The sequence below is a fragment of the Stylophora pistillata genome, chromosome 6 (genome assembly GCF_964205215.1).
Source record: "Stylophora pistillata chromosome 6, jaStyPist1.2, whole genome shotgun sequence".
Lineage (NCBI taxonomy): Eukaryota > Metazoa > Cnidaria > Anthozoa > Scleractinia > Pocilloporidae > Stylophora > Stylophora pistillata.
This window is the reverse complement of record NC_142524.1, coordinates 20,744,575-20,769,149: the sequence shown is the minus strand read 5'-3', so window position 1 is coordinate 20,769,149 and position 24,575 is coordinate 20,744,575. Positions and strand designations below refer to the sequence as shown.

The window sequence follows — 24,575 nt, the reverse complement described above, 5'->3', positions numbered from 1 at the left end:
TATGATAAACGATTTGAAAGTACTATCAGCCAGTGATTGTATAGAATATGTAGATGACACGACAGTGTATGAAATCATAAGCAAGGGTGGTACTAGCAATGCTCAGTCTATGATAAACGAAGTAGCTACCTGGTCAACACTCAACTCATTTCAACTCCATCCGAAAAAATGTAATGAGCTAAGAGTTTCCTTTGTGCGCTCCCCTCCTTCCTACGATCTCATAGAAATTAATGGCTCTAAGGTTAGTGCCATTAGTGTCGTGAAATTACTGGGTGTGTATTTTCAAGACAACCTCAAGTGGAACACTCACGTTACTGAGACGATTAAAAAGGCCGCTAAGCGCCTTTATTTTTTAACTCAGTTAAAGCGAGCTAAGGTACCATCACCAGAATTAGTAAATTTTTATGTTGCTTGTATTCAATCTGTCTTACTTTATGGATGTCGGGTCTACCATTATAGCCTCCCCACATGTTAGGATATATTCTAATTGCTGGATAAATTGTCAGAATTTATTGCCTTTTTTCGAGAATTTCCACATTCAGTGAAAAACGGAAAAAGGGGTTAACAATGGATATGCCAAGTTTGGATGTACTGCACATGTAGAGTACGAGCTGTGAAATTGTTTTGATTTTCGAATGCACTCAAAACATGGAAATAGGGATAAACAGATATACTGCAGTTGTAAGTTAGATCGCTGGAAGTGCACCCTTAATTCGCGTAAGAAAATTTTGGGTCGGGGGGTAGTTGTCGGAAGGCTATCCCCGGGTGAAGTCAATAATTTTAGTCGGTACTTTGTAGGATCCCCTGCACAAAGCCTTAAGATTATTCGACAAATATCACTTAGTTTGAGGAGATTATTTTGTTAGAAAAGAGAATGTAGCCTTCCCCATAAAATATTTATCAGTATGCAAGTTTTGGTGTTATGTTTCACCACTGTGATGTTCTGATTGTTGAAAAGGGTCTGCATATTATTCACACCCCTGGAATTTAAGTCAATTTAGCGTTAAAAATGTCTTCAGGCAATGAGAAATTTTCCCAGAAGTCGCTGTATACACAGATGCATGTGCATATATTGACGGCAAACTATTGATTTATCTTTGCTTGACAAGCAAAGTGAACGTCTTCGTAGAGGCTCACGGGTACTATTCACCGCCAGATAAGACATTGTAACAGAATAATTGAAGGGCTCATTGCAAAAGAAGCCCTTGGTGACTTGGATGAACTACTGTCGTCCCATTCCAACGTGCTGCCTGTTTACTTGTGGGACCGAAGGAGAACTTAACATGACATCAAGAGTCACTTAGTAGGGCTTCACAAAAGAAAAATCTATGTAAACAAAGGACAAGTTTTAAGTTTCTCTTCCAAATATTTAATGTCTTCCGATGACATTGACGTACTAATATGGCTGTTCTATTATAAACAAGATCATTAAGCTCACTTAAAAATAAAAAAAGAAACAATATACATTAAATTTATATCCCTGATAGAGTAGTTTTCCAAGAGATTATGATTTCACATATTTGAAAAAAAGAGGAATTACTGTGTGACATAGATATATAAGTTGAAAATTTTAAAAGGGATAACTTAAGTATAGGTATGTGTCGGAAAAATGATCTTCTCCCTTTCTTTGTTTCTCTCTTTTCGTTTGCTCCTCCCTTTTTCTTTGTTCTTCTCTTCCTCTATCCAGCTGCTCTTCCATAACTATTTCTTGTTCAAGCAAGTCCATGTTAATCACATGCTCTTCAAAACATCGGATATGTATCACTTAGTAACATCAATATACGACATTTTACAAAGCTGTTGAGCCCTGAGCCTCTGTGGTCTAATACTTCCTTCAAATCCATAGACATGGCCGTCCAGTGATGGCCTTTGTCAAAAATATCACCACCAATGTTCATACTAGAGATACAATAACGTTCACCCTAGAATGTGCACATGAACCATTAGGGAGAGTACCTCTTTCCGTGCCAATATTCTTTGATATGCCTGACACCTAAGTCGCTGATTATTAATTTTTAAGTAATGTTATAAGTGAGCAAACAGTAGTTTGATTGCTTCTCAGGGATGAAATGCACCAGTACTTCACTATGCCAGACACCCTCATCTGAAGTTGTGTGTAATTCATAACAGCCTTGTTCAGCGGTTTTATTTCATGATAGGCGATAAACCTCAAAGCAATTTCAAGAACTCCCTTAGAACATTCAATTTAAAAGGGATGATTTCCTGTTGAGTTGTTAGGTTAGCCAAAATTCTGTTCTATTCTGAAAGTATGAGAAACCCTCTCAGGATGGCAGAGAAGAAATTAGTTTATCTCACCACGTGGTCCTCCATCTTGAGCCAAGGTAAAAATTGATCAACAATCCTACTTTAAAGAGATCAGGATCCAATATGGCGTGAAATGACCGAAGGGTCTTCTATTGAATTTATTGGATATGGGATGCTGCAGCACGAGCTAATTCGCTGCACAGTCTTATTCACACTTATTACACAAAACATGTGCAAAGCATGTCAATTAAAAATAACAAATATGGAGAGTGCAGACTACTTTCAATAATTTATAGTGCAAGCAATTTGTTCCTTACCATCATTATTTTGTGTTTACTTTCCATTTACAGACTCAATTGGCTGTATAAAAAAAAAAAATTCAAAAAATTTTACCTTTAGTTACTTCTTAAAGTAAGAAACCGCAAGACTAAACAACAAGTGTAGAAACTTAGACATACTTAGGCTAAAACTCTGATTCAAAAATAAAAAAACTACCCCCCTGCAAAAAAAAATTATATCAGTCTTTGATACCATCCTGTTAATCTCCAATTTTTTTTCACTTTTCTTTGCTTTTAATTTTGTAAACACATATCATGCTTCTTCTCAATGGCAAGAGCCTGAGTTTCCAAGAAAACCCAAATAACCAGAAAGAGTACTGGAAAGAAAGATAAACAAATGAGCAGTGGTATAAAACTAGAGCTTGGAGCAATTAACCGACCTGAATGACTGCTACACCCCATTCTTTTTTCCCAGGTCTATGTAAACTAGATTTTGAGCAAAGAATGCAATACCTTGCCAAACATCTGCTAGGATGACTCTATTAATAGTGTGCATGATCATCACCTCTTCCTGAGATAGCACTCTTGACTTCAATGTTTTTATTACTACAGATATGGAGGCTTTGGTAAGATTGTGGAAAGGAGGGACAACATTTGAGCAGCTAGGAGGGACCAAAATGACAGTGTGGCAGCCATTTATTCCCACTTGGATGGCAAAGTCTGGGGAACCTTCCCCTTGAAATTTAAAAGTTTGGATGTCCAAAAGGGTCCATTTTTGGTTGCTATTTCCCAAGTTGGCTAAAAATTATAGCTACTATGAGGGAGAGTATGTGGAGACACGGTGGCCGCATGGTTAGTGTGCTCAACTCTGGATCGAGTGGTCCGGGTTCGAGCCCCGGCCGGGACATTGTGTTGTGTTCTTGGGCAAGACACTTTACTCTCACAGTGCCTCTCTCCACCCAGGTGTATAAATGGGTACCAGCAATTTAATGCTGGGGGTAACCCTGCGATGGACTGGCATCCCATCCAGGGGGAGGTAGAAATACTCCTAGTAGCTTCATGCTACAGAAACCGGAGTTAAGCTACGGCCTAATGGGCCACTAGGCTCGTAAACAGACTTTACTTACTTTACTATGAGGGAGAGTATTGACATTGAATTAATGGATAGAGTAGCTTTTACCTATCTGAGTACATAAACATTATACATAGCAATGTTGTCTCTGTGATGTCTGTGTGGCTCTTGATTGATTTTTAGCTTTGCCTTGCTCAAAAAATGAAATTGTGCTGAGGACAACATTAGATTTTGGGATATGGTGCTGTGATTTCTAACACAGAATCTTTAATGCAATTACTGATAGCGAAGGAGTTAATTACCGTATTTATCCATGTATAAGTTGACCCCCATTTTCAAGGTTGAAAATCAGATTTTTCATTATTTCTAGTAAAGAAAAATTCAGACCGACAGAAATTTCCCATATGGTTGATCTCTTATTTCTGAGAGTGTATTGAAAACACGGTGAATTAAAAAAAACTGCAGAGCAAAATGTAACCATGTGCTGTGAAGTTTAGCAGCACTTGTTTACATCCCCACGATTCATGATTTAAGCATATACAACCACTTCGATTTACTGGAGAAGTAATTCACCATCTTTTGTAAATCGTTTTGAAAATGAAATCTTCATGCATTTAAATAACCTTTTGAAAGGAGATTTAGTAGACTAAAGGAACACCGAAGAGCTTCGAAGGATTGCTTGATGAAAACATGGCCATCTCGGAAACTACACAATATTTAACATAGATGGTCCACGCACATAACAAACAAGACCGCACAAGAAAACAGCATTTGCCAGGTCACTAAGTTACTGTAATCATTCACTGAAAATGAGAATTCAGCACCGAAGCTGTAAGGAAAATTGTCTGCTCTACAGATCAGAGGATACAATAGAAATCAGCCCCACTAAGTTTCTGTTTAAGCCACATAAAATTTATTATTTCAAACTTTTTCATCGATGAAGAACACACTGAAAACTGACAAAACTTGAACACAATTAGAACTTGTTTTGTGAACCTGGTTTTCCTAATGGACTTCGTGCAATTGTTATGCTAATTTCTTGGATTGCTTGGGTCAGGTCTTTATCATTCTATGATCTGTGTAAAAGATGAGTCAGAGTGATTTTTTTGGGCTAATTTTTCCGTCATAAAGAGTCGACTAAGACACAGATAAATTTGGTGATACTTCAACGATAAATGTAGAGCATGGCAATCAATGAAATGATCAGTGTCTAATCATGAACTAGCTCTTTATCAGTGACAAGTTTGCAAAATTAATATTGGAGAAGCGTACATTACTTCATACAACAGTTACTGTGAAACCATCATACTGAAAAATATGGCGACTGCTACACTCAACCAGACCTCTTTGTGCAAGAAAATCCTGGAACCACTCATAAAAACAAGCAGTAAAGGTCTGAAAAATTTAAACCTTGCATATGTTGTTGTTTTGAGAAATATTGCTTTCTGCATGTGCCTTAGCCTAAGAGTAATGGTAAAATGTACAGGTGCCATATTTGACTGTCAGTGGATTGAATCTATTGGGTGAACACCAGAAAAATAATGATATTGATACAATTAAAATGAGGGTTTAGTATAGGTATGCTGTGGTTCAGTTTCATCCTTAGTTTAATTCTTTTACTTTTAATAGCTGAGGCCAAATTGATGGTGACACATCATCTCATCATAACATACACTCTAGGAGCTACATTTTATCTTCCTTTACACAAAATGCATTTTCATTCTTATCATTAACAAAACCAAAGGAAAATCATGCTTATACCAAGGACAAAAATTAATGACAACATTTACCTTTTTATAACTAGTGCATAATTTTCCAAGAAAATGTTAACCTCATTGGCACTTTTGTTTACTTTGCTTTGCTGCTGGTTGTCATCCATACCTGTATGTATGAAATTAAGTAAGGGTGAAAAGATTAGTATTTTCTTTGCAAAGATAGTTGTAGCGAGTGTCTCCCCTAATATATGGATCACCAAAGGCTCACAATGAAAGCCAACAAGACCAAGTTCTTGCTAACACATGTAGGAGCAATAACTGCTAATAATAGGCAATAGTCTCTACGGAATTAAGTATTCAATTGTGCATGAAGTAGTATTTATTTCATTTCAATATTGAAAACACATAGTTGAAAAAGTATGTAAAGTGTGGTAACATATAACATGCATATTATTATCATATTCCTTATGATTTAGTTCAAAGGGCTTTATTCTAAATAGATCAAAAGAAAGAAAGTGGCTTACGTCAGCCACTTATTTCAATCAAAAAGCAAATATTATTAAGTGAAGAGTAATTTTGCTGCAAATCTGTCCTCTTCTGAGCGAGCAAAGAGAATGATTTAATGCATTGTAACCCAACTGATTCTTGCTGGAGAGCATGGGAGAGAGCACCCTATCCTTTAAAAAAGATACCAGATCTTCATCATACGTGTCAACAGTTTGTGAGTTAACTTTCCAGGATATAAGATGTTTGACATCAACCATACCAGAGGTTGAATTTTTGCGTAGTCCCATACAATTACAATGAATACATGTCTTCAATTGTCTCCATAATAACCATCAATGTAGACACTATGAGGTTGCTTCATGTAACATAATAAAAATTATGAGGCTGGAAGAAAATCACAAATTTTCAGTCATTGAAACACGGAGATCTGTCTCGTTTTTTAATTATGTATCATCTACTTTTGCATGTCCCAAACAAAATAATAAAAAAAAATCATCCCTCGACACAGAAGGATTCAATGAATCCAGGTTAGTAGTTACTCGGACGCTTTATCGGTATACATCTGACAGTATTTAGCCCGAAACTTGAACGCGATCTTTGAAGAATGGTTGTAATATTTAAATTTAACAAAAATACTAGCATGAAGTGCAACCGAAACCTTACCTTACCGTACTAGTTCCGATAGAAACGCACAACTTCGATCACCAACGCACTCCAAACTAAATAAGGTAATCGAAGCCACGAGGCAATGTCAAATTCTCGTCTTCTTAAGCTTTCCAACGTATCGAAGAAAATTTCGCCAATAATTCGCACTTAAAAACGCAACCAGAATCTTAATCTTTCACCAATCCGAAGTGTCCCAAATGACTCCAAGGATAGCTCATGAAACAAGGATATCCCGTGAAATTCTTAACCTTCAGCGCGGAAATCTTAACGATCTTCTTACAATTAATATTTTTACATTGCATCCCTCCCCTAGTTGGGAAGTGACAAGCAAGAGACACGTTCACAACGCCTTTTGATTGGAAGAAATAAAACCACATTCTATTGGTTATTAGTTGTGAGGACATAACTGCAACGGAAGACAACTGCAACGCTACATTTAACCCCTGTCAAGTTGAAACGAAGTGACTCTCCACATGGGAGCCTGGTCACTTGGAAAGCACAAGTATCCTAAAGGGTATTGGCTATAATCCAAATAAATGCCACCCCATGTCCCAGGCTCCCCAAAGAAATAAAAAAGTACACCATGGGAAGAAGCAGCATAAAAATTCTATTTGCGAGCAAATATTTCCTTTCTTTTAAAGCTTTCAAATCTGAAATCAAATTTGACACTGAACCTGAGTTGTCTTAACCCACCTTTAAACAACCTGGCCCTGCATGTCCACACTGACTCAATAAAATTAGAAGACAAACATTTGTTTCAGAATTACAGTTGGGCCTACTAGTCCACTCTGATCTAGATAACCTGTAAATAAAAAGAAAATGTTTTGAATATGCCCTTGAACCCTGATAAATTTGCAAATGTACCTTTAGGTTAACAATTTCTAGAGCTGATCATCCTTGCCACAATTATCCTGACTGATTTTCAAAATGCTAATTTCCAAAGGATATATTTGCATCATTTCAATGCACATACCCAAGGATGCAATCAAGACCTTCTACCCCAAGGGTTTGTTGTATTTTCTAACTGATCCAACATGGGGTGGACAACACCCTCACTTGAGCCAATTACTTGCATTGTCTCAAACAGAGCAGAAGAGTTGTATTTGACTGAACTTTCCATGAAATTCACCCCACAACTGTAGTGCAACTTTATATTGTTGACTGCTAATCAAAACATGCCATTATGTTACATATCTGCTCAATCAAGTCCACAGAACAAAGACCACATAGCACTCACCTTTACCCTATGATTAGGGGACAACATATCTCAAGTAAAAATTTAAAAAAAAAAAGCACATTTGATTTTGTTGTTTATTAGTCAGATGAAATCCATCTTCCCAAGCTTGCAATATTCATTCATTTAAAGAGCTGTATTTCATTTTTATTTTCCGAGAGAATTTTACCTTACCCAGCATGACCCTATATAAATTAACTCATTATGTTTGAATGTACATACAAATATATTAACATTCATGCAACTGCCAAGTAAAGGCAGTGCCAATGATGTTATTAAAATATATTTTTGTAAATGATGCTCCATTAGCTGTTTACAAAACAGGTAACTTGGTAGTCTCTAGTTATTTTTCTCCCTGTTTACAAAGTCCTTTTTACCAGACCCATGATCTGTACACATTTTTGTACAAAAAGGCTTTTTTCTATCTACATTTCCACATAAGGTTGAGTCAAATTGCTTGACATGAACTGAAGAGGAATTGACTGATGCGCATCTGCCTCAAAATTGAAAACTCTTTGACTTTACTAGTAGCAGTATGTACTGTAGTATTTAAATATTTCAGACAAGTTTATTACAGATAAGTTCCTTTCATTCAACTTTCACCAAGCAATTAAGCAATCGCTGTACCAAGTAAGGAGTAAACTCCAATACTTTTTCTTTTCAGAACTTGATCTCTTCAAGATCTTAAAAATCCTTTTAAGTAGCAGAATTTGATATGTTTTCAAGTATTTTCTATTTTGGACAAACCCTCTTCATTAGTCTTGTATATAAGCTTTACAAGATTCTACATACATGTATGCACCTAAAAACAACTTTACAAAGCATCTCAACCCAAAGATTTCCATATTTGCAATTTCTCAATAATTTCCACAAGGGAACAAGGGATTTCTACTGCACATGTGAAAGGCTGGTCTATAAACCCCTACCTGAACAGACATGCACTTACAGTGCACATGCAAAGCAAAATGGTCAGTCAGCTAGGGTTTCGGTCTACTGTACATTTTCACGTTTACTTGTGACCATGCCACAGTATGGAGGTCAAGGAAAAAAAAACATACGAGAATCCAGTAAAAATAACACAAGAATCAATGATGACTATGTGTTTGAGATAGTAAAAGAGGTGAAACGATTCCAAACACCATTAAGAAAAGATCAGTCCTTTGCATTTTGTCAGACCGGCCTTGGTCTGAACTACTGTCATTGTGTGTAGTCATACTCATGAGTTCTGGCAGGACATGCACTGTGGCCACATAAAGAAATGTCCCTGCTGAAAACAGCATGGCTATTCCAGTTCCCTTTACACTGGATAGGGCTTCTTTACTACTCTGTTTTGAGGAAATGATAAGAGAAACCGTCATGAAATCATTCATGTTTTGCCTAATACAAAAGTAAAATGTTTGTGAATATAAGAAAATCATATATTTGAACTGCGGTTAAAGAAATGAGTATGAGAGCGATCTTTGGAGTTCTGAACACAACTAAGGCAGTGGTGAAAATTTGCTGCAGCTTAAGTAGTGATCATAACTGCAAAGACTGCTCTCAAACTCAAAAGTAAAATGGGAAAAGATGGATCTTTCTCAATGAGAAAAATACAATTGACTTTACAAAATAACTCATAAAATAAAACATGACTGTACATGTACATCCCTGACAATAAACAAACTTAACACCTTCCACCCTAACATCAGTGACCAGCATATTCTCTACACTCTTCACATTTCTTAAGGTGTTGACAAGGAGAATTTGTTTGCCAATCAAGAGCTCCTTTCATTGGTGCACATTACCTATATTCCCATGACCTTTCTGTGTGTTTCAGGGGTGATACTGTTAGGTGAAACTTATTCTGGTTGTTCTTAAGGTGTCAAAGAGTCAATGGAATTGTACTCTAATTCAAATTTTGCCATGCTTGATAATAATAAAATTAGCTTTATGATCATTTGTTACCTGACTAAGACCAAAGTATGTCACTAAAGCCATCACTGGTGCAGCTGCAGCGAATACGATAAGATGTTTACGTATTCTGTTTCTAACAAGACCCTGAAATAAATAACAAATAATTAAAAATCTCTATTACATGACCCACGACAAAGCCCTACTCATGACAAGTAATCCGAAAGAAAACAAAGAGAAAGCTTAGTATGAAATAAGAATTCCAAGTCAGTACTTCCAACATTCTGTAGCATTTTCTCAGAATGCAGCATCGAATTTCTGATAAAAAAAATGGAGAAAGAGAGATATGTTTGATTGGACACTCCTGAATGGAAAATACAAATATTTGGCTGTTGGTCAGGACATTGGGACCTTGCAGCTTCTAGGTTGTGTGCCATTATCTCAACCCAAACATTTCCCTGTCTGGCCCAACAGAACTCAGTCAGTAGGTATACAGTGTATCTGAAGAGCCAGAGCAATTAGTCAAGAAAAGATAAGGGCAGGGTACATACACAAAAACTACAATGTTGTCGTCAGGTTTGCATTAAACCCTGCTGAAAGGCCACAAGTTTTTTGCCTCGTGTTGTTTTGGACATGTACAGTTGTATAACTGTCCATGCAAATTTGAAAGGGTATGTCAATGATAAATAGCTACAAAATCACAGTGAAGGTTTTTGCATACTGCTGAGAATGTTAAAGGAGCCAGTCATGAATTCATATGTATCAAGTGTTACATTTCTAATGATGCCAAGTCCATAGTGCCCAACGAGACTTGGAGATATAAGAAGTTTGAAAAATTAAAAAAAAATTTACAAGATTGTAACAGACGCTTACTTCATGAAGAAGAAATGTTGATAAACCAAAAGCAGCTGGTGCCTACAAAAAAAAAAAAAAATAATAATAATAATATTACTTTAACCCATTAATGGCTGCAGCTTTTGTGGAAAACTGTGTTTTGAAGCTAGTCGAGCAGATTTCGGGTCACTATTGTGGTTTTAAAAGCTCAAACTTACCAAAAACCGCTTGACAGCTCGTGCACTCGACGGCCTTTCGATCCAAATGCAAAATGGCGGCCTGAAAATCTCGGGCACGCGCAGAGAGCAAAATTTCGACATAGTTTTTGGGTTGAAAAGTCATGCCCCACTTACGACTTCTACTTTTCTCTCTTTCTCCTGCCCTTTTTTTCCCCTCTCCTTGCCTAAAGTTTCTCCTCACTTGCTGGAAATTGAGTAGGCTTCATTTTGGTGTAAAGATTTTTCAGAAACTACTCATTATTTTCAAAGCACATGCTCGGAAAGGTAGGTGGGTAGTGAAACACGATTTTCGTGCAGATTTTCAGGTCAAAGTGACACGGTTTTTTGGCTATTTCTCCAATCTCCTCCACTCAATTGCGCTCATTCTCGTATCATTTGTAAGATATTTTCAACCTGTTTAAGTAGGTGCTCGAATTCGTGCTCCAGGGCTAAAAGTGATGACGTCACAGGGCGTAGAAAGGGTGTGGGTCCCCATGGGCGCATACGGGCGCACTGGACGTCAATGGGTCAAAAAGGAGCATATTGAGCTTGGCCAGGCTTTACTTGCCCTTTGAGAACTCACTATGACTAACCAGATGTCTAATTTTTTTTTTTTTTTAACAAGTGAAACTTTTCTTCATAAGAGGAAAAACAGATTCATCTTCACAACAGGCAAGATAACTGAAAAAAAGACAATACCTTATGCAACATGATAGCTACAAACACAATTACTTCAACTTCTGTTTTGGATGTTGTTACAGCTGCACCAAGGGCAACACCATCAGCTGAAAAAAAAAAGGCCATCATCAATGGTCCACCTAGGACACTTCATCAATATTACTGCTACAGTTTTCTGACCCTAAACATGGATTTCTTGAAACTGCCATGCTGTACCTTTGATATATCAACTAAAAGCAACCCGCCACAGTCATGTAACTCTCCTTTCAAGATCAAAACGATATCATCACAAAAGGTGACGAAAGTAAAGAAAAATATCGGTTAGGGGATTATTGGTTGATCCAGTACCAAATTTTCTGAACTGTACATCATAAGAGCTCTATGGCTGGACCAAGTTTTCAGAACTTACATCATAAGAGCTGTATGGTTGGACAGGAGCGAGAATTATTTACGAGATCTTCAGAGTGAAACGATGAAACTCATTCATCAATAGCCATAAATATATCTTATTAACCAAGCGCGAGGGCTGTACAAGGGGAATATCGGCCTGAGGTCTTGACAGTACGGACCAAGCGCAGAGAGGTCTTTTCAAAAAAGACCAAGGGCCGACATTCTTCCAGTACGGTCCCGAGCAAGCTTGGTTAATGAGAGATTTATTATACGACTGAAGTTCAAAGGGACACAAGTGCGGTATCATTCGGGACCATTCGGGACAGTGCCAGGTCCAATACCGAGAGAATATTGACCGGCAATAGAGCATTTTGATTGGTTGATTTTAGTTATTGGCCCTCTGACTGCCTGAGTCATGTAATAAAACACTGTTATACCTTGAAGTTTGGTGGTTCAGGGTTAAATTTGTTCTATTTAGCCACTTAAAATTTAAAATACAAGAAAACAAAACTGTTATTCACCTGCAGCATGAACAACTAGACCTACTGTTGCAGTAATTTTACTGTGTCTTTGTCTGCCATTGCCTTCTGGATCTGCCTTACACCAAATAAGTGCATTAGATCATATACTTATAATGAATTTTGCACTAAATAAGTATTAAATTTATAAATGTATAGAAATAAGTCAACAAAATATTTGCACATGAACAGTAAAAGGAAACAAGACTGAGACAATTTATATACACAATTACGCGTAAGTACATGTCACTAAAACTGAACCATTCTGTTAGAAAAAAATAACAGGCAAAAGCCTTTCACAAGGTCTTACAAAGATGTCACTGTTTAGGTAATACTTGAAAGTCATTCCTTTTTGTGGGTTTGAGAGGTATGAATGCATGTTGCACTTTCTTTGTAAAGTCTGCATTATATACAGGGTTGTCATGAGAAAATTTTTTATATATATCTCTACAGAGTTAAGGCCACTGAATTGAATTATGCTTGTGAAGCAATCATGACATTTGCAAAGCAACATGCTCTTCTGGGGGGGGGGGTCCGACAGGCATGCTCCCTAGGAAAAATTTGAAATTTGAAACTTATTAACACATGATTTCTAGCATTTAGGGGCATATTTGAATAATCTATTCTATCCAGACATTGGTGTTAGAATCAATTTAAATATACTTAAATTCACTGTCTTTGATCACAAATTCTCAAAGGCTTAGCCAGTGCAAAATGGTCAGACAGCAGGGGGGGTTTCTGCTGCCTCCTGCCAACTCTAATGACAGCCCCGATAAAAACCATAAATGATGGGTTTGGATCAAGAACAACATAGTTTGCAGGGAAACAGTACTATGATAAGACTGCTGGAATCAATAAATTGTTCTTACTGTGAGACTGTATAGACACCGCCATTTCCTGGAGTTAACTCTCTTACTCTAAATAGTGATTAACATGTAACCTCTCCCTGCAATATCCATACACCATCCAGCAAACAGGTCATGAGAATTCTCAAACTTATCAAGTAGAAGTTGTCCTTGTGATCTAACACCAAATCCTAGTTGCTATTATACAAGGAAATGTTTAGCACCTAGAGGGGAGAATTAACAAGAAGATCTTGGGAGACAAAGGGTTAAGTAAGACACACCTGACGCAGGAGGGGCATGTGAGTGGCCCCCGCTGATATGGTCAATCAACAACATGAAAACGAATCCACAGCATAAGGAAAGACCAATAAATACATCAGGTTCTACTTGTGACATCTGGTTCTTTAGAACATCTACATGCGCATGAGCTTCATCATGATCTGAGTGAGACTGTGTTGCATCTACATTTGTATCTGCTAAATGCACGTGTGTACCATGGGTATGAGAAGAGTGACCTATAAACAAAAATACAACTTAAGTAAAAGATTTAATACTACACAACTGTAATCAATTCACAGACAAAAATCTCTGATCATTTCCATTTCAATACTCTTGTACAGTGGAACCTCAATTTAACAAACCTCCATTATAACAAAGTCCCTGGTATAACGAACAATATTTTAGTTTCAGCGCGGCTAAAGTTACAGTAACATGTATGCCACAGAACCTTGATATAATGAACCCTTGATATAACGAACCAATTTCCCTAGTCCTTTGGCACTTCATTAAATTGAGGTTCCACTGTACTGTGACACTTTTGGAGTATTTGTTTGCTTTAACTGTGCTATGTTCCTTTTTCTTTCCTTATCTTTCTTTTTCTATACATAGTGATTTGGGACAACTGAATAAAATTCAATTTTATAAAAGTAACCAAGAATGCAAACAAATGCCATGAAGAAATTACATCCACATCTATATTCTTAAACCTTTAACCCCTAAGAGTGACCAGCATCTCATTTCTCCTTACAATATCACCCCTGAATCACACATTAAGGTCAGGAGAATAACAAAATTGATCACCTAGGCAACTAAAAGAGGCTCTTGATTTGTAAAAAAATTCTCCTTGACAGCACTACGTATAGAAAACAGTAAGGAAAATATACATGCTGAATCATTAACTAATGGTGTAAAGGGTTAATAGGAGTGCTCTAAATTGAGGCAATGTTTACATTTACATCCCTATTTTGCTGATTTTTTTTCCTATGGCAGTTGTTACTGCTGTTTTTACTTTCTTTAGCCTTCACTAAGACTCTTATTTGAAATCCAAGACCCAGACTGAACAATTTCAGCTGTAAACCATACTTTCAAAGTTGTTCAGACTATTGCAAGGTGCTAGTACTAATGATGAGGAGAAATGTTAGAATTAAGATCTATTATTGAGATGTATCAGTCTCTACTTGTAAATACAAGTAACAACAATTTTGAATGGCAGGGATAATATACACAGATGTTTGTTCCTCACAATTAAAATTAAAGGAAACTCTAGCTTGATCCAAAGATCCTTCCCTGGAAAACAAATTCAAGACAGTCATTTAGAACTTGGATAGAAAAAAATCCTTTGAGCTCTCTATAAAAGAAAAAGATAACTTAGAAGGGATCATCAGGACTCATCACAAATGCTGGCAAGATTTCCAGAGTTTGGAACTTTCAATTTCTCAGGGAAATCTTTATCAGGTACAATGTACTCATTCTTACAACAAACGGATATTCCTCACCATGTTGATCTAACTCATATAAAGCATGAACCCCTTCTGGAATAATAACAGCAAGTGCAGTTCCCACCAACAGACCTGCTCCCAGTATACTGATCATCCTCAGTCTCTTCTGTTTAAAACAACAACAACAACAACAACAAATAATGCTCTACTGGAACAGTAATAAATACAACTATAAGTAAATATATAATAGGCCAAAATCATCAAAATTATACACAATTTTCTTCCTTTATGATTCAAATTTCTCTGTTGTTAAATTTTACTGGCTTTTCTTTCAAACTGATTATCATACCTGTACATAATCACTTCCGAGAACCGGGAAAAGTAACAAAAACGAACAAAGCAACTGTTACATGTTTATAGGTAATTAATCAATCGATCCATCTGCTAAGAGTGTAAAAACAAGGCGCCTAAGCCTTTACTTATACCCCACCTTTTAAAAAGGTGGCCAAGGCATAAAATTCAAGCTTATTTGATTGACTCTTCACTTTTTTATAAACTGTATTTTTAATCTGGCGCTGATCTCAAACCAAAATATACGATTACCATCTTGATGTACAGCAGTCAAAAGATTAACTTGAACCCAGCATTTGGTACATAATACACTTTGTAGAGCTAAAGTGCTATCATTAATGGACTGCGCTCATAGCCGTCGCGGCTTTTCCACTGAACACCGGCATGCATAAACGGTGGAATCTCTTCAATAACAAGCTTACCTCAGACATTGTGAAGGCCAGAGGGATGGCACCCGCTAAATAACATCCTACAAACATGCAAAAACTTAAACAAAATAGTCTGGATACATCATCCATCTCGAGGTGGAGAAGTTATTTTTTTATCTAAAATACGTCACTTAGGTACTAATATTTTGCTTTCAGATGCCTCAAAATTAATAAGATTTCACAAAAATTCTAATTTCCGAGCATCAAAGAGAATTATTTCCCAATCTCTTTATCTTCCTACTTGTGACACGCGTCCGACAGTCCAGCTGTGTAACCGCGCATCTGTGTCAGCGGTATAGTTTGGCGACGATACCGCTGACAAGGAGCCAAGATGACCCTGGACTCGAGATTGGTTTTTCCGAGAATTATCTTCCGCGGGAACTTCCCAGAAATAAAGGGTAGCATTACGAAATCTTCTGTTTAGGGAAAGTTATGGAAGGTACGTTTAACTTAAGTTCCTAGTTTGGTTCAAGCGCTAATTCTTTCAATACTACGCGTGGAAAGGTACAGCAACAAATTTTGTCAATGGATAGACTTCAAATCGAATACAATTTTGCGAAGGTAAGGGGCTGGCAGCCAAACACGGGTTTGTTTTTGAGCATGATCGATGACAAAACACAAGAATTGAACATTTCAGGGATTTTTTACCGTTTGAAAATTGCACCTAACCTATTCTTGTTCGAACGTGGGGAAAAATTTAGAACGGGGATAATTTATTGCCTGAAGATCGAAGCCTCTAGGGCAGTGTTCAGCTGAGAAAATTGAAATCTGCCAAATTATATGCACGAACTCGTCTTCCATATATACACTTCAATCGGTTTGAAATACAGTATGGTGTAGTTTTATCGATATCTCGCCACGTTCCTTCACCGTGTTCCTGTTATGGTATTTTATATTTGTATGGCGTACTAAGCATCTCGCCGATCGCCGATGTCCAGAGGCTAAGTTGCATCAAAGTGATTCGCTCTGTAATTTCTGATAGAGAATGACTCATCAAGAAAATATTCCCGAAAAGTATTACTGATCCATTCTTCATTTGAATCAACCAGTAATTGGTAAACCGTTCAATGAAATGCGGAGAATAAAACGAAGCCATTTCAGAAAAGCCCCTTCGATAACTTATTAAAATCAAAATAGAAAAGGGTATTCGCCACTTTTCAAAACGAGTAGTTTCAACCATAGACCGCCCACGCTCCAGCTGTGAGATGATCATCTTACGTAATGGCGAAATTATAAGAGTTTGTATGGGGATATTTACGACCACTCGTAGAAATAAAAAAATGCGGTCAAATTCTCACTAAAAGCACCTCACCTTACTTCTACAAAGCATTGCCTGTTTCCCTGACGGCTTACCAAGTTGAAACGAAGCCATTTTTAACGAATATCCACTTCTAAGTTTTCTACTCCTAAGAGGAGTAGGAAACCTTTATTTTTTATTTAAACTTCCTAAGAGCGGTCGTAAATATTCCCATACAAACTTTTTTAATTTCGCCATTACGCTTATTACGCAAGATGATCATCTCACAGCTGGAGTTCGGGTTGCCTGTGTTTTAACAAGTTGCCAAACTATTCTGCTTTAGAGCTTTTAGCGCTTTCCACGTGAGAACCACTTTGCAACAAAATTTCCGCATTTTAATCTGACAGTCTCCTGAAAAGAGGATCCTTGCAGTTATTTTATCCAATGTCCAGGAAGACTTTTTCGTCTTCTTATTGTTTACTGATAACGACGTGGTTTTCTCCCGTTTAGAACGACAGTGGCTGTGTTGTAATCAGTGTAGTTGGAGCATTTTCAAAACTTACAGTAGCTGAAAATGAAAGGTATAGTTTAATTCGCCGTTAGCGAAACTGTTTGCCTCTTCCTGAATTCGTCTTCGCCCACAAGAGTGCGCTAATATTCGAAGGGGGTGTTTAAAGCCTTCATAAATGACCACTACTGAGTGTCTGATAGTGAGTTGGGCTGTATTTTCGAATTTCTAGAGTTTTCCCTTAGAAAGGGAATCAGAATTTCCACGTTTTTCATTTGAGCGTTCAATTTACTTTTTAGGGAAGAGTAAATCCACTGACAGACCCACGTGGCCTGGAAACAGAAATCTCTAAGGTAAAACAGCTCCCTTTTTGAGTGACGATGGACGAGAATATAGAACTTGAAATATCAGAGCTGCCAAACAGTGTGCAAGCACATATTCAGCATATTCTCAAGCAGAATTCAAGCCTCTCTAGTCAATATGCTAAAGGGTTAGGAACAGTTCTGATGACACTAGCGGCACTGCCCTTCAAAGACGAAATACAAAGAGAAAACTTCTTTGGAAAGATACAGAGTTTGCAGGGTTACCACATCATTAAAATTTTCAACTTAGGAGCCGCTCCACGTCAAAAATCTGCGAAAGAATCTTCAGTCCAAATTCTGGAGGATGTGACCGAGATTTTTGACATTTGTATGTCTTTTTGCTATACCAGTGACGTGTCGAAGCGAATCTCTTTTGACCTTTACCTGAGTGCATTGAAATTCTGTTTTCCCCCGGGTAATGAGCAAAGCCTACCAATTACAGTTCTTTCTTTGTTACTCGAACTTGTACAGACTATTCAGCACGAAAATATTAAAGCTGAGCTGAAATCACACGCAAATTTCATGGTTGACCGACTTAATGTTACTACCAGGGATTTCTTTGGAAAAATTCTTGATGTCTTTGAAAGGAGGCGACACGATGGCTACCTCTTACAAATAATTCATCAAACGGTGAGGCTCGCTACTGCAGACGAAAAACTTGCGTTTAAACTAGTCGAGGATACGACATTGCAAGGCAAACAAACACTTTCCTCTTTTCTGTTGGTAAAGTGGATAAACCTCCTGGAATTAGCAAGCGTTAGCAATTGTTTTGCGGTTTCTCTGGGTGATGTTGATCTTTCTGGAAAGAAAATCGAACCGTTCTTTTCAGGTGTAAAAAGATATCGAGCATATAAATTTCCATACCAATCTACCATTTCATATTTTTGGACAGTTTTGGAGGAGATTAATGCGAACTATAGCAACTTTAGAATTCCTAACGACAAGAATAGGATGGAAATATTCGTTAGTCATGTAAGGCACTTTTGTGTCCATCCTAAGATTGCTACCTTATCACTCCAGTTACTAGCGGCGAAAAGTATTTCCAATGAAGTGTTGAGACAAACTCTTGAAGTGTTCTTCCATAAACAAAGAAAGGAAACTGACCTCACTGAGAAAGCCTTCGAGCTTATTTTAAAAATTTCACTAATACGTCCTGATGGTGAACTGCTGAAAAAGATCATCGAATTCTGGAGAGGTGCTTTTTCAAATAATCCAAGTCACGCCGCTAGTCTTGTCTGTCTGTTGGGCCTTTTCGAGGATGAACCAAATAACGAAAGTGAAATGGCGAAGAGGATATTTAATTTCCTTGAACGACTTCCTCGTCCTTTGTTACTCTTGATGCCATTTTGGCAAAAGATCTTATGTTGTTTAATAAAGATAATTCCAAAATCTTTTGACTTGCGACCTGAGGTGTTAGTATTGATCCAGAAAGCAGCTGAACTAGCAGAGAAAGCACTTCAGGGACAGTATCAGTCCTATTTCGCCAACTTCCAGGTACTAACTTTCCAACTTTTACAGTGGTTATGTGAACAAGACTGTACAGAGGATGCCAAGAGAGAGATGGTTTTGCTTCTGTCTAGTATTACTCACAGTGCAACAATGAACCACGGATTGGCGACAAAACTTGATACAAGACTATTAATATCCCTACATTTTTGTGAAGAATTGTCATTTAGTTCCAAGGAGAACTTTGTTCGTGAACTTATTTCTCTGGAACCACGTTTAGAGGAAGAGGATCAGGAAGCTTTAAAACTATCCATAGCAAGTATTGCATCAAGTCCAGATTGCGTAGAGGAAATATTTTGTGAAATGTTTTCTCTTGTTAAGAATTTTGTCGATAGAAAAGGGCCCAAGACTACAACTGAAGTCTTTTTCGAAACTCTGTTGTGTTTGTCGACAGCGCCAATATCTAATGATAGAAGACTTAAAGTGATCAGGGACCTCTGGAATAGTGAATCTGAAACTGGTTTTGAGAGTTCTAGGTGTATTTTGCTGCTATTGAAAACACGAGAGGGTTTCCTCAGAGTAGGAGGAGATGAATACTTTGATCTTCTGGTTCGCGTAGTTCTTGAGACTTTTAGAAGTGATTTTGGTTTATGTGAACAGCTAAAATATGCTCTAGAGCTACATTTTAAGTTCCCCTCATCATTTGTTCTAAACGTATGGACTTCTGCGGTCGCTGGATTGATATCCTTAGGAATGTATAAGGAAAACATCGACTCGTTCTGTTGCCTTCCTGTTCTTCGAAATGCACATGGATTTGATTCACCATGTGAAATTCTTCAACTTTTATTTCTAGCGAGATCAACGGCTCTCACTCTATCAAGACACAACTTAGAGCCTAACTTGCACCGTGGTTCCGAAGCCTTTTTACGTGGCTTCTCCGTTGGAGGAAACAACCACTTAGGGAACTTTGTAAAGGCTTCTACAATCATCCTTGCTACGGACACCCTCTCTACTACACAAAAAATGTTTCTGGTCGAGAAAGTGCGCGATGTCATACTTGGCGAACCTCAATTGTCGACTGCGTTAACGTATGCCTTGAGACGTCTTATCCCCTACATTTCTGGCAAAAACGAGATCCAAGCGAAGTTTGATCGTATCATTGACATACTGGATAATCCTAAATTGGTAACTGAGGTCTCACGCATTCCAAAAGCTGTTAATACTGATGATCTTTTTCGAGTGGTGTCCAAACACATGTCAGACGTATCATCTGAAGTAAAATCAGTGGAGGTGCTCCTGTTCATTGCCTCCTTACAAGACACAGATGAAAAGTTACTCATACATTTGTTACCTTTTGTTGAGATGGCCATCGAGAAATCCTCGTCAATGGAGGACGCTCTAATAGTTGTGAAAGAGCTGGTGCAATTGCTTCGTCAGGTTCAAACAGAACTGATTCCTTTTATGTTAATCAATTTCGCGTATTTCATCGAAAACCCAGGCGACAAACAAGAAAGAGACAAATTTCTCTTAGAAATTTCCGTGAGATGGAAACCTTCCAGCCACGAAGTGCTTTCGTTTTTGGAAGTTCCGCGACTTCTATGGAAAGCTTACAGTACCATCAGCGATCCAGCGAAGAGAGGTGAGCTGATCGGTCGTGTGCAAGAAGTTATTAGTAGGAACGAAACGTCGCGGCACGAATGGGTGGTGAATGAAACCCGCGACCAGTTTCTAGTACTGCTATTTGAAAAGTTACTTGGGCTCACAGCAACAGCCTCTATAAGTGGACGGATCGCTTCCTGTGAGCTGGAGTGGCTCGTTTTCTATTCCCCGCTCTCAAACGAGGATGCCGCTCTTGCGTTCGACCTCAGCTGTAATTTCTTTGGAACGCCAGGCTATCGTCGAAGATATTCATCTCTCTCTGACGTTAGGATAGAAGATGGAAGTTTCAAGTTTTATAGGGATAAAACAGCGCCTGAAGTGCTTAACGGAACAACTTGTGTAACACCCTTGGTTGAAGAGGGATCAATGTCGGCAGACACGAAGACACGAGAGGCTATTCTTATACCGGTTTTAATGGCCCAGAAAGTGATTCTTTGTTTGACTCGACTGCTTGGGCCACTGGAAAACCTCACTGAAAATGTCCTCTCCGTTTGGAAAATTGTCTGTGAAGCACAGCAAGAGGCTACATCTGTTGATCGCTGTTACTGCGATTTTTTTTTCGATGATTACCAAGATATTTTCGAGTCAATTCTCGCAGAAGCATCCTGTAAAGAAATTGTGTCCCTCTGGGCAAGCCAAAATCCGCACCATGCAGTTCAGTGGTCAGAGGTTATTTTGAGTGCATGCAGATGGCAAAAAAAAGAGATAGGAGGTATTGACAATGAAGCTGTTTTAAATTTTCAGACTCTTGTCATTACAACATTACGTAAAATGCGGCCATCTCACCTGCGATGCTTCAAATATCTCAAGTCAGACCTGGAGCACTTGAGTATCTTTCTTGAGTGCCGATTGCCGATTGAAGTGACGAAAGGAGTTCTTGAACTCTATCAGGTCGATATACAAGCAGGGGTTAATATTGGAGAAATTGTCTCTTCGTGGTCCTCTATTGAACAGTCCTTGACACTGTTGGAGAATGTTCGATCTTACTTCAGAGCGGGCGAGATGTTACCCAGCGATTTTGTCTGGCAGCTTCTAAAATCATTTGTTCGTCATGGTAAGATAGACTCGTGCGAAGGTGTTCTGGCCATGTATGAGCACCTACAAGACCTACGTGACCCAGAAGATCCGTATGGTCTCAACAGGTTGCCCACATGGCAAAAGGCAATGATGATGGCAGGAGATTGCACAACAAGGTCAATCGACTCCTGGTGTGTAGCCTTCCTGAAAACTCCGTTCGTCGATCTTAAGTCGCGGGACATTGATGCCATTGCCAGCCTAGATTTCGACGCTCTGCAACTTATCGCACCTGTGTCAGAAACAATCAAAAGAGTCATCTTTCCTGAAGATGGCTTTCAAGTCACAGAAGGAGAAGGAATCAAGTCGAGTTCTATTAGAGAACGCATTCGGCTAGCTAAGTTAATTGGGGATTTTATCGAAATTGTGAGGCTTCTGAAACCCAGCGAAAATCCCAAAGTTGCAAATGTCACAGACATCGTTGTCGGTGCCTGCAATGAACTTTGCACAGCCTTTGAGAGTGGGAGAAAGAGAAGTGAGCTCTACAAAATTCGTAGCCAGGCGCTGAAGGCTATTTTCACAGAAATATTCCTGAATGAAAAAGATAGTACAGATATCCTTATGACAAACCAGCCCTCTCGTTTGCAGGAAAACCCGACACCGTCTGTATTGAGAAACAATGAACATCTTGACCCAGTACTGGAGCCTTTGCTACGGCGTTGGCTTTTAGGGATCTTTGGTAAAAGACCATCTCTAGCCTCTCTTACTTTGGAAATTCTTCAGCTACTTCCTTCCGACGTTGACCTTGCTCATCGTCCAGAGTTTCAAGCCGACATTCAAACTCACATTTTATCGTTTGAAAGAAATCAATCGCTCATGGCCCAACTTCAAGCAGTGGGATACAACCGAAGAGAGCAAGACAATCCAGACCTATGGTCCTCACCTACTATTGAGCTCTCTTGCTTCCTTAGCAATCGCGCATCATCGACTCTCAGAACCTATCGCAAGAAACTGACAGAGGTCCTAAGATCTCACTGGTATGGCTGGACGGACCTGCTTTCCATGTTTAAGGTTGACACTGTTGACGTTGGTGGGGTTGAGGTTCGCAGAGAAGATCTTTTTGGATTTCAGACATCCTTAGAAACGATGGAGGAGCAGGTAGCTGCCGCAAAGGAACAGGCCAGGAAACTTAGCTCTGCACCCATTAATCTAGAGTTCTTCAGTTCACCACAGGAAATTGAGAGACAGATCAAAAACTTGATACGCGGGGAACAGCAACATCGCAGAAGGATAGCAAAGCTGTACGATCACCCTAGCGTGAGTAAACCTTACCCAATAAGTAGTGATATATTAGTAATTTGAATAGATGGATTTTCGGCTGAAAACCGTTTTCTTTTAAGCTTTTTTCTCAATATCAAGAATGAAATTTAAAACCCAATTGAAAGGTTATTGACGTACACAGTAGCCTTTTGGTAAAGCAGAATGCTAGCTTCACCACGCGAAAAATTAATGATATGAAGCCCTAACTGAGAGTACTCGAAAATCAAACATTTCTGATGATATTATTCCAACTGACTTGAAATCTTTTCATCATTCTTTCCAGATTCCTGATAAACGTCAAGAAATGAAGAAATTTGCAGCAGTTTGGGAAAACCGGTTTCTTGAGCAGGTGAATCAATGCTCGGAGAGAATTCCAGGCAAGTTAAAATTTGTACTCTGACGTCCTTAGGAAAATTAGACGTAATCTGCAGACGAATGCAAAATGGACGCTATCTCTTATTTGCATCTTTGCAATATAAACGTTGGAACTCACTCCTGAACTTCTTGAGAAATCCTGATTTGACGCAAGAATCTTGCATATCAATCTTTCAAATTATCTGTTGTATGATACTCAGTGATGTTAAATTTTCTTGTAGAAAATTTTAATATTGATTATTGATTAATATTTTGTTTTAGTCTTTTCTGGAAGAAATTTGCTCTGTAAAGCTACTCTCAAATTCGATTAAAAAAAATTATGTTGGTCATGTATATTGATAGACTGGCAGATAGATGGATAGATAGGTAGGCAGACAGACAGACAGACCGATAGATTGACAGACCGACCGACCGGGACACACACACACACACACACACACACACACACACACACACATACACACACACACACACACACACACACACACACACACACACATACACACACATACACACACACACATACATACATACATTCTACATACATTTATACATTCATATACTTCAGTTGTTTTATTTGGATGTCAAAGAAACCATTAATTATCTATTTCTTCCGCGTGAATTACTAGCTAAGGTGCTACTGCTTTGTCCTTGCGTTTCTCATTACTTTTGCATGAAATTCAAACTTGAAGGTTGTTACGCCCCCAATGGTTTCCACGCCGAAAAACCTGTCATTTGTGCTCTGTCCGTGGACAACAGGATGCTGACCGTGTTCAAGGAGGAAAATGGTCGTAGAGAAGAGATCGAAAATGTTGAGGTTAAACTCTTTGAAGTTGGAATGTTTGTTTATGGTCTGCACACCAGTGGCCACGATTACGTCACTGACGAGCTCTGGGCTGCGTTTTATAAGATGCTGCTGGAAAAGGGATTGGTGCCAAGGATTGTTTTGTCCCCTGAGAGCCCAGGATTTGACTGGATAAGGAACTTTGCGACACCTGGTATGTTCGAAAATGTTGTCGCCTTTAATCTGATCTAGATACAAAAGGG

General features: G+C 38.4%; 2 protein-coding genes across 22 annotated transcripts in view; one reads left to right on the top strand and one right to left on the bottom strand.

Moving 5' to 3' along the window:
* Nucleotides 1-1,353: 1,353 nt before the first annotated feature.
* On the bottom strand, nucleotides 1,354-15,886 carry LOC111342528 (zinc transporter ZIP9). Of its 19 annotated transcripts, none has more exons than XM_088762696.1 (12): nucleotides 15,602-15,886; nucleotides 14,886-14,994; nucleotides 13,392-13,625; nucleotides 12,269-12,340; nucleotides 11,379-11,464; nucleotides 10,501-10,542; nucleotides 9,682-9,774; nucleotides 7,197-9,062; nucleotides 3,057-5,496; nucleotides 2,583-2,625; nucleotides 2,317-2,362; nucleotides 1,354-1,740 (listed from the first exon to the last, which is right to left on the bottom strand). In XM_088762696.1, exons 1-8 carry the CDS (start codon nucleotides 15,695-15,697, stop codon nucleotides 8,823-8,825), a joined length of 972 nt encoding a protein of 323 aa, XP_088618822.1. In that variant the 5' UTR covers nucleotides 15,698-15,886; the 3' UTR covers nucleotides 1,354-1,740; nucleotides 2,317-2,362; nucleotides 2,583-2,625; nucleotides 3,057-5,496; nucleotides 7,197-8,822. The 19 variants fall into 19 exon arrangements, with proteins under 19 accessions (XP_088618822.1, XP_088618824.1, XP_088618818.1 ...); XM_088762698.1 differs by having other exon boundaries at nucleotides 5,406-5,496; XM_088762692.1 differs by having other exon boundaries at nucleotides 2,583-5,496.
* A 69-nt stretch (nucleotides 15,887-15,955) lies between these two features.
* LOC111342529 (uncharacterized) overlaps nucleotides 15,956-24,575 on the top strand; it is a 10,989-nt gene continuing 2,369 nt past the window's right edge. The window contains exons 1-5 of one of the 3 annotated variants that reach the window (XM_088762657.1): nucleotides 15,956-16,046; nucleotides 17,355-17,425; nucleotides 17,652-23,150; nucleotides 23,437-23,530; nucleotides 24,221-24,526. In XM_088762657.1, coding sequence (XP_088618783.1) covers nucleotides 17,733-23,150; nucleotides 23,437-23,530; nucleotides 24,221-24,526 — 5,818 coding nt within the window. In that variant the 5' untranslated portion in view covers nucleotides 15,956-16,046; nucleotides 17,355-17,425; nucleotides 17,652-17,732. Of the gene's footprint in view, nucleotides 16,169-17,354; nucleotides 17,426-17,651; nucleotides 23,151-23,436; nucleotides 23,531-24,220; nucleotides 24,527-24,575 lie in introns of all 3 variants that reach the window. The other 2 variants (XM_088762656.1, XM_088762658.1) reach the window with 2 other exon arrangements.